Genomic DNA, 8868 nt, shown 5'->3' with positions numbered 1-8868 from the left:
CCCAGCCCCTCCCGCCTCCACTTCTCCCAGGGAAGAACTCAGGGAGGAGGCCTGGAGGGTTGGGGTGGGCACAGCTGCCCAGCTCTCTGACACTCTGCCCTGGCGTCTTAGTAACCTGAGCTGCAGAAAAGCCCATGAAGAGCACGCATTCTCCAGACAGACCAGGGTTCAAATCCCAGCATTGCCATGTATTAGGTATGTGAACTTGACAGAGATTGGACCTCTCTGAGCCTCAGCTTCCCCATCTGAAAATTGAACACTATACCACCCGCCTCCCTGGCTGTTGCGAGGATAACATGCAAAGTGCCTGGCGTAGAGTAGGAGTTTAGCAAATCCAGCCCTTATTAAGGTTTGGAGAACAGTGATCCTCAGGGCAGACTAGGGTTCCCTCGCCCCCCTCTTCTTCCCTGAAGGTTGTCACGAGGCAACGGGTGTAGTCAAGAAGCACCTGGCAGAAGATGGGCTCGGCTGCCCCACCTAGGCACTCTGCCAGGTCCCCCACCCAAGTCCCTGTCCTCGTGGCTCTCCTACCCACCAGGGCTGTGAAGAGGGCCACCTGCCTGGCCTGGAGGTGAGGAGAGGAGGAAGGGGAGGTGAGGGGCGGGGCTGACCCTGAGGGAGGTCACCCGGGCAGTTAATCCAGCCTGACAGAGCAGGGATGAGCAGGGAGGAATTAGGGAGCTTACAACATCCTTTCATCCCGCAGCAGCCCGCCCGCCAGCCTGCCCGCCCAGCCTCCCTCCTTCCTTCCTCTCTCTTTCTGCCCTTTTTTTTCCCTCTCCCTCCCTTTGCTGGCAGCCCAGTCCTAATAAAATGCAGTGTCTCCAGTAAGTCTGCCCGGCTGCCGCCTCGCTGCTCCTGCCTGCACGCAGCCCTCAACCCAAACTGCTCAGCTCAGCCCCGCCTGGCAGCTGCCACTTAACCCTTGCCAGCCTGGCTGGCGTCCGTGGGCTGGAGGCCCTCCTCCCTTCCACCACCCTCGGGCGTGGTGGGAGGGGAGGCGAGGCGCATTTTCTGAGAGGCAGAGGGTGAGGTGAGGGCTGGAGGGCCCCCACGTTCTGGAGCCCTGCTGTTCCACAAGGCCCTACTGTCTTCTGCCTTCTCAGCCTTATTCTGCCTTGTGCCTCACCGTAGCCACAGAGGCCAAAAGGGTCGGGATTGTTGTTCCCATTTGACAGATGAGGAAACTGAGATTCTGACAGAGAGGTTCCAGGCGAAGCTGGGTCACCTGGGCTGCTGGGTGGTGTTGCTGACTCCATCCTAGACTTTTTCCAGTACAGGGGCTGCCTATACCTGTGTGTGTGCACGGGATACTCGGGTGACTTGAGCGAGGTGTGTGTGCACCTGTGTACCCCTTGGAATGTACGATTTGTATATTTGTGTGATGCTACCATGTCTCAGGTGTGCGTTTGGGTCTGTGTACTGGCCTCAGAGGGCAACACGTTTGCCTGAGGTGGGAGTCCGTGTATGTGCGATGGTAGAGAGATGCATTTCTTGGTACGTGTGTGTATAAGCGAGAGAGGTGGCTTCACAAACGTGTGCGTGCATTCACGCTGTCTCCCATCTGTGCCAAGACGTTTGTTCACACACACACCCCTCCGTTCCTCCTGCCACCTCCAGCTCTCCGTCCCCAGAGTCTGGCAGCTGGAAGAGGAGGGTGGCGGCACTGCTGGCCCAGGCCGGCAGCCGCAGCAGCAAGAGGGCTCTGAGTCAGGGCCCGAGCACTCCCAGGGAAGGTCAACGTGGAGACCCCTTGTCTGTTTCCATGGTCCAGCCTGGATCCCAGTGGCCTGGGGTCCCTGCCAGCTGTGGGACCAGTGGCGTTCCCCCTGCCTGAGGCCTCACCCTCACCCCCAGCTGAAAGGGATAGACAGGAGGGTGAGGGGCCAGGGCATGGAGGCAGGCGGTTTACACGCGTGTGCAAGCGTGTCTGCGTGTGAGCCCAAGATCACAGAGCAGCCCTGAGATGACCCGGTGGCAGTGGCGGAGGGCTGCTGGCTGGCAGGGGACGCCAAGCCACAAGCAGCGTGGAGTCAGGCGGGCCCAGGGCTGGGAGCCTCCACTCCCCAGACCGTGGGGACAGCCATGGGGTCAGAAGTACCTACTACCCGGCGCCAGGCCCAGCCCAGTCCTCGAGCCCAGAGCCCCGGCACTAGGTCCCCAGGGCTCTGACTCCCCCAGGAGACCCTGGAGGCTCTGAGGGCTTTCCCCACCAGACGCCTTCCCCAACTCCCGGCCCTCCGCCGAGAGCTGCCTGCCTCTAGCCTCCAGTTCAAAGAGCTCAGTGGTTATTTTCTTCTTTTTTATTAATGTTATATATAAAGATGGGTCCAATAAGAAAGCAGAAATGAGAAGGCTGGGAGGGGGTGGGACTTGGCTTCGTTCCTCTACCCCTGGGGTGGGACTCTTCGAGATCCACCACGTGTCTCCTCTCGCCTGCGCCTCCCACAAACCCAAATCCAGCCGGAGCCCACATCTGTTTCTCTCAGCTCGCGACGCACAGGCAGGTACATCCAGGAGGAAAGGGCCGCATAAATAGGAAACCACAGTAGGGAGGAGGCTGCTTCTCTCTGTTGCTTTAAAAAAAAAATACATACTATATATATATATATATAGCTACAGTCTTCTACATCTCCTTTTCTTCGATGTTCGACCACATCAGGGGTGGAGGAAAGTTAGCTCTGGGGGGCGTCTGGGCCAGGAAGGGGCAGTGCCACTGACCCTTCAGACAGCCACCCCCTCACCCCTAAAGGCACCGAGTTATAACCCTTCCCATGTGCCCCGTGCACCTCACCCGACATTCTCCGTCTTGGTGGGAATTATCCGTTTCCAAGGCCACCGGAAAGGGGGTGTTTTGGGGTTTGCCTTGCCTTGGAGATTTGGGGCTTGGCGCCAAAACTGCCAACTTACTGGAGGAGAGGAATAGGTGGGGTGCGGGCGAGCAGAGGCACCCACGCAGGGGAGATTGGTCCTATCTGTTAACAATGCCCTTTGTCTTCCTGTTTTTCAACAGCTTTTGAAACCAAAGTTGTGCAAAGTCCTGTACATGGAAGAAGAAATGGGTCCTCGGGAAGGATGCCTGGGACCCACCCCTCCTCTCCGACCAAAGCGGGGGAGGGGAGGTGCTCCTTGAGTTCTCTCTAAAGCCACAAATATTAAAAGCTTCCCTTACTTGGGGGCTTTTCTTTGGTTTAACCCTCAAACCCTAAATGAGGGCTAAAAGTTCAGGGCGGGGCTCGTTGAGGTCCCCACCCTGAGTCCCAGTCTCAAGGTTCAATGTCTTTTTGGCAGAGGGAATGCTCAGTTAAGGGGCAGCCCAGGTCCCCATGGCAGGAACTTAGGCCTGGCAGGTCCCAGAATCCACAGTGCCTGGTGCCCCAGCCCAGGCCTGACCTGAAGACGCTCCGCGGTGCCCCCAGTGCCCAAGGAATCCAGTCTAGGGACTCGGTACTAAGTTTTAGAATCTGGAAGGTGATGAGCCATTTAAAGCCAATCCAGCCTCTTGGAGCAGAAGGGAAACAGCTGTCCCAGCTGCAGTGAAGTTCCCAAACATCTGGAGGGGCACCCCAGTGTCTAGGCAGGGGAAGGGAAATTCAGGGGGCATCCTTGGTCCATGCAAATTTCATCTGGAAGCTCTTGGGTCCCTGGAGGAAGGGGCAAGGGAAGGGGGAGAAGGGGTGTCCTTTCCCCGGTGCTCCTCGATGATTCCTGAGTGTCGGCTAGGACGGAGGCGCCTTCTGCTTGGTCCTGGGGTTCCTTCGTGAGAGGTTCAGGCCAGGTGGGTGCTCAGTACACAGCCCCAGGGTTGGGCGGGGGCCCGGGGGAGGCATGGTGCAGGGCGGCTGGTTGAGGCGGCGGCTGCTGTAAGTGGGGTCCACTCAGGTTCTGTGCATGGTACCAGGAGTTGGTGGGGTCGTCCAGGTAGCTGGGGGAAGCACTGTACGGGAGCGGCGGGGGCAGCTGGCTGCGGGCGGGGGCTGGAGTCGAGTGGGAAGAGGTGTCCCAGAGGGCGGGTGACGGTGGTGAGTTGCAGGCCATGGAATCACTGTTATTGGGGCTGTGCTCCAGGGGCGCCTCCCCGTTCTTGTACAGCTTCTTGAATTTGGAGCGGCGGTTCTGGAACCAGATTTTCACCTGCCCCAGAGAAGAAAGGGGGAGCTAGTTAGCCTCGCAGAACGCTGAGTGAAAACCCATGGGGGAACCCAGCCTAGAGAGGGCAAGGCCAGCACCCACCGTCACACGAGATCCAGGCAAAACCCAGGCACCCGAACCCCCAGGCCAGCATCTTTTTTCTGTCGGGGACAGAACTTCGGCCAGGAACTACTGACTGCCTAGGTCCAAAGCGTGTGACCTTGGGGAAGTTACTTAACCTCTCTGGTTCTTGCTTTCCTCATCTACAAAATGGGGCTGGTGGCAGCACTATTACCTACGTCCTAGGGTTATTATGATGCTCAAATAAGTTAAGACAAATGAAGAACTCAGAACAGCCAGCCATCCTACTGACGTAGTAAAGCACTGAAGAAAAGGCAGCCCAGGTGGGAGATGGGCGGTTTGTGGTATTTTGTTCACATTGGAAACCCAGAAGCAGAGGTGCACAGATACACAGAGACAAACGCACACCCGCATAAGCATCTCCACACACGGCAACGTACGCACTCACAGCTTCACACACGAGACACCAGGCTATAAAGATACACACACGCTCAGATACAGCCAGATAAACACCCTGCAGAGGTGAGCACCCACGTTCACACACTCAGGAGCCCTCCAGGGCTGGCTAATGGGGGTGACCTGGGGACTCGGGAGCAGGCGAGCCATGATTCCCCAGATTTCCCTTGGGGTTTCTCCCCCTCCCCCTGCTGCTCTCCACCCCATGACTGGTACAAACAATGAATCAGCTCCTCACCGGGTGACCCAGATTCCCGGCGGACCAGGCCCCACGCAGCCGCAACCCAGGCCCGTCTGTCAACACCTGTAGGGAGCCAGGCGTCCGCCACTCCTCCCCTGAGCAGTGACAGGCTGCTGGGGGCTTTAGGGACAGACTGGGGGTGGGGGAGTCCCACCTCCGAGTTCCTGTCCGCCTTTGTGGGGAACCTCTGTTCCTGGCTCCGGGCACACACAAAGGGGTGGAGCACTGGGTGCCGAGCAGGAATGCAGTCTTTTGATAGAAGCACACATTTCTGTACATGCACTCACCCCCGTGCCCAGTCATGTACATCTGCCTTGCCATCTATAAGCACAGTGACCCGTTTCGGGTCTCACTCCTTAAGTGTGCTTTCCCACATGTACACAGATCCATTCGCCTGTGTGCAAATATATACGTGAATACACGTATATGTACACCGCTTACACACACATGCCCAGCCTGGGGGGAGACACGGTGGAGACTCCTATCAGTAACCAACCCTGTGAGTGACCCACACTGTTGGGGGCCTGTGGGCGCTGTCAATTCTGGGGTACAGGGAGGACATCTCTCCTCGTGAGAGACTCAGTCGCACAGGTTCACAATATGCACGCCTGCACACGTGCTAATGCACAAACTGCTAACAGAGGCTGAGATCTGGGGGCCCCTCCACCCACAGGCAAGGGTTTCAAGGCCCTGCGGGGAACTTAAGAGATGGCCATCTAGGCTCAGCAGCGCCTGGGGAGTCCCGGGGTCCCGCGGGGCCCCACCGAGTCCTCGCGGCCCTCGACCGTCCACCACTGACCTGCGTCTGCGTGAGGCCCAGCTGCGCGGCCAGCTCGGCGCGCTCGGGCAGCGCCAGGTACTGGGCCTTCTGGAAGCGGCGCTGCAGGGCGGCCAGCTGGTAGCTGGAGTAGATCGTGCGCGGCTTTCGGACCTTCTTGGGCTTCCCGTTCACCATGCGCACCTCGGCTTCCGGTTCCTCCTTCACGGACACTGAGGGCAACGCACGGGTCAGTGGGCGGCTCAGCCTCGGCCTGCGACCCCGGGGCCCTCATGGGCCCCGCGGGACACCCCACCCTCCGGCCCACCTACTCACCCCGGGACTTCCCGGCTGCTCGCTCCGCCGCCGGCGCCCCGGGTGGGAGCTGCGGCTACAGTGCCGGGCCGGCGGCCGCCCGCGACGCGGCGCTTCCCCGCTCCCAGCTCCGCGCCCCCAGAGCGCGGTCCCGGCGCCAAGCTACCACCGGACGCGCACGGCCGCCGCCTCGCTCTCCGCAGCTCCCGCCACCGTCTGCCCGCCGCCCTGTCACCCGCACCACGCTGTCGGTCGCTTCTCTCCCTCCTTCCCTTCCGTCCTCCCTTCCTTTATTGTTCTTTAAACTTTTTATTTTAGAATAGTTTTAGATTTTCAGAAAAGTTGCAGACACATCAGACGCCCTTCTTCTTTCCTTCCTTCGCCCTTTCCTCTGTTCCTTTCTTGTGTCCTTTCTCTCACTTTGTCTCTCCACTTTTACGCTGACTCCACTTTGCTCTTTTTCAGTTTCTCCACTGTCCATTGCTGCTTCCTTCCCTGTTCCGGTAATTCTGAGGGGTCTCTCTCCGTGTCCCCCTCACCTTTCTCCCTCCCCCCCAGCCCAGATCCAAAGCGGGGTCGCAGAGCTTCCAGCGCCCGCTGCCTACCCGCCAGCCCTCTACAGCCCGATGGAGGACCGCCTGCTGAAGTGCCCGGAGAGCACCTGGAGCAGGAGGTTCTCTGACATCCACAGCCCCTGCGTCCTCGCCTCGCTCACCCGGATCCTCACCCAGGACCACGGCGCCGCACACGCACCACGCCCCGAAGGCGCTCAGTCTCGGGACTGGAAGGTCGTCTGTCCCCTCTGGGGGTCATCTAGCCCACCTTCTCTAACTTCGGACAGGTACATTGCTTACCCGGGGCGCCTCCCTAGATTTCCGCTCCAATTCCTCGCCTTTCTCTCGCTCGCTCGGGAACCTCCCCGTGTCCCCCACTCTCCCGCGACCCTGTGGTCCTCACCTGGGTCCTGCGCGGGCAGTGGCTGTTCCCGGTAGGCTCCGTATTGCCGGTAGGAGGTTCCGTAGGTATACTCGGACTTGGGCGAATACGCGCCCGTGCCTGCAAGCCCGTTGAGGTTGAACTGGTGGTGGTAGGTGTAGGGGTTCACGGTCTGGCCATAGGGCTGGCCCGAGTAGTAGTCGTGCTGGGGAGCGCTGTAGTAGCCCAGGTCAGTGACGGAAGACTCCGGCAGGGTGGGCGAGTCCTTGGAACCCGCATGGCAGCTGAGCGAGCTGGAGATATCGGTGAGGATGCTGCTGAGCTTGCGATCGAAGGAGCCACTCATCCTGGCGGGCGCCGCGCCACCCCCCGGGCTGGCCTCGGCCGGAGCGCCGGAACCGGCAGGAGCGCGGGGGAGGCGGAGGAGACGAGGCGGGGGTGCGTGTCCGGAGGGCAAGGGGAGGGCCCGGCAGCGTCTCTGGGGAGGGTCGGCCGAGGGGCGCTTAGACCATCGCCGGGCTTCCGGCGGTCGCGGCGCGCCTCTCGTAGCGTCCCAAGCCACAGTCAAATGCTACCAGCTCCGCCCGGCCAGCCGGTTATAGACTCAATAGTGGAGTCGCAGAGGGAGGCCCCAGCGCTCTGATTGGCTGCAAGTCTTGCCTTCCAGGCAAAACATGCTCTTGAGCTCTTTCGTTCCTCTCTCTCTCTCTCTCTCTCTCTCTCTCTCTCTCATTCTTTGTTGTTACCCAACACACACACACACACACACACACACACACACACACACACACACTCACACTCACACAGACCCCTCTGTTCCTCCTCCTGTGGGTCCCTCCCTCAGCCCAGATAAACCCCCAGTGTCTCTGAAGGAAAGAGTGGGAGGAGGGTGTCTATCTGTAGAGTCCCCAGGATCCTTCAGTCTGTCTGTCTCTCTGGCTGCGGGTGGAAGGTGGGCTCAGGTGCGACAGAGAAGGAGGGGAATTTGCCTATTGGGTGTTTGTGGAGGGAGGTGGTCCAAGGTGTGTGTGGGGGGAAATGACAGGCAGATAAACACGCCCAAAGTAGAAGCCCCCAGGGCTCCTGATAATGTTCTAATTTCTTTTAAAATCAGAAGAAAGGAGAACATTTTAGGTTGAAGAAAATGGTTGAGTGTATATTCATATATTTATTGTCTTTACAGCAATGCAGTCATAAAGTATAATTCAAAATATATATATTCTTAATGGAGGAAGGGGCCCATCAGGCAAAAGTGCCCTGGGCCTATGAAAGTCATCACTGGGTCCAGGGAGGGTCCTATTGGAGAGGGCCTGGTAGGCAGGTGTGTGGGTGAGGGGCTTATAGAGAGGGTGGAGGTGCACAGCCTGTGTGTGGCGATGTTAACGTTATCTCCAAAACTTTCAGAGATGGCCTAGGCTTGCTGGAGGGAACAGGGAACCTGGGGTCCCCATGAGGATGGGCGGGACACAGGCTGGATATCTGTGTGCTTCGGTAAGTTTGGGGGCAGATTCTGTGTATCGGGGACAGCGCCGGGGGAGTGTGGGCCTTTTTAGAGGTCAGGGGTAGGGGATGCGTGTACTTGAGGTGTGTGACGGGAGGATTTCAAGTGTTCCGCAGTAGGTACAGAGTTCATTTACATGCAGAGAATGTACGTGAGTGCAGGAGTGTGAGTGTGAGAAAGTGTACCAGTGTATATGGGGGGGCTGTAAGCAGTGTGAGTGGAGGACCATGGGATGGGGTGTCTGTGTGTGAAAGTGTAGTTGTAAACCTATGTACATAGAACTCAGCACCTTCCCGATCTCCGGCAGTTGGGAACCATGATGCTCCACTGAACCCCCTCCCCACAAGAAAGCTCTGAAGAAGAGGCTCTGCTCCCCGGGGACCCCCACCTCCCAGTTCTGTCTCGCCCCCAAGGCCAGGCCTCTAGGGCATCCAAATGGTTCCCAACGCT

The 8868-nt window shown here is 58.9% G+C and overlaps 1 protein-coding gene across 2 annotated transcripts; it reads right to left on the bottom strand.

Moving 5' to 3' along the window:
- Nucleotides 1-2285: 2285 nt before the first annotated feature.
- DLX3 (distal-less homeobox 3) lies at nucleotides 2286-7485 on the bottom strand. Of its 2 annotated transcripts, XR_004523798.1 has the most exons (4): nucleotides 6939-7485; nucleotides 5709-5899; nucleotides 2911-4134; nucleotides 2286-2576 (listed from the first exon to the last, which is right to left on the bottom strand). XR_004523798.1 is itself a non-coding variant. In XM_033847253.2 (3 exons), the coding sequence occupies exons 1-3, from the start codon at nucleotides 7261-7263 to the stop codon at nucleotides 3787-3789; spliced, it is 864 nt and encodes a 287-aa protein (XP_033703144.1). In that variant the 5' UTR covers nucleotides 7264-7484; the 3' UTR covers nucleotides 2286-3786. The 2 variants fall into 2 exon arrangements, 1 of the variants encoding a protein (XP_033703144.1); XM_033847253.2 differs by having other exon boundaries at nucleotides 2286-4134; nucleotides 6939-7484.
- Nucleotides 7486-8868: the final 1383 nt, after the last annotated feature.

The sequence above is a fragment of the Tursiops truncatus genome, chromosome 20 (genome assembly GCF_011762595.2).
Source record: "Tursiops truncatus isolate mTurTru1 chromosome 20, mTurTru1.mat.Y, whole genome shotgun sequence".
In the NCBI taxonomy this organism is placed as follows: domain Eukaryota; kingdom Metazoa; phylum Chordata; class Mammalia; order Artiodactyla; family Delphinidae; genus Tursiops; species Tursiops truncatus.
The sequence above is the reverse complement of the archived record's forward strand: the minus strand, read 5'-3'. Positions and strand labels throughout refer to the sequence as shown.

What these genes read in the sequence shown, in the direction of transcription:
- DLX3 (XM_033847253.2), bottom strand. Translation starts at nt 7,263, where the DNA reads ATGAGTGGCTCCTTCGATCGCAAGCTCAGCAGCATCCTCACCGATATC. An exon ending in ACTGCCCGCGCAGGACCCAG is followed by an intron (nt 5,900 to 6,938) that starts GTGAGGACCACA and finishes CGTTGCCCTCAG; the next exon opens with TGTCCGTGAAGGAGGAACCG. An exon ending in TGGGCCTCACGCAGACGCAG is followed by an intron (nt 4,135 to 5,708) that starts GTCAGTGGTGGA and finishes TCTCTGGGGCAG; the next exon opens with GTGAAAATCTGGTTCCAGAA.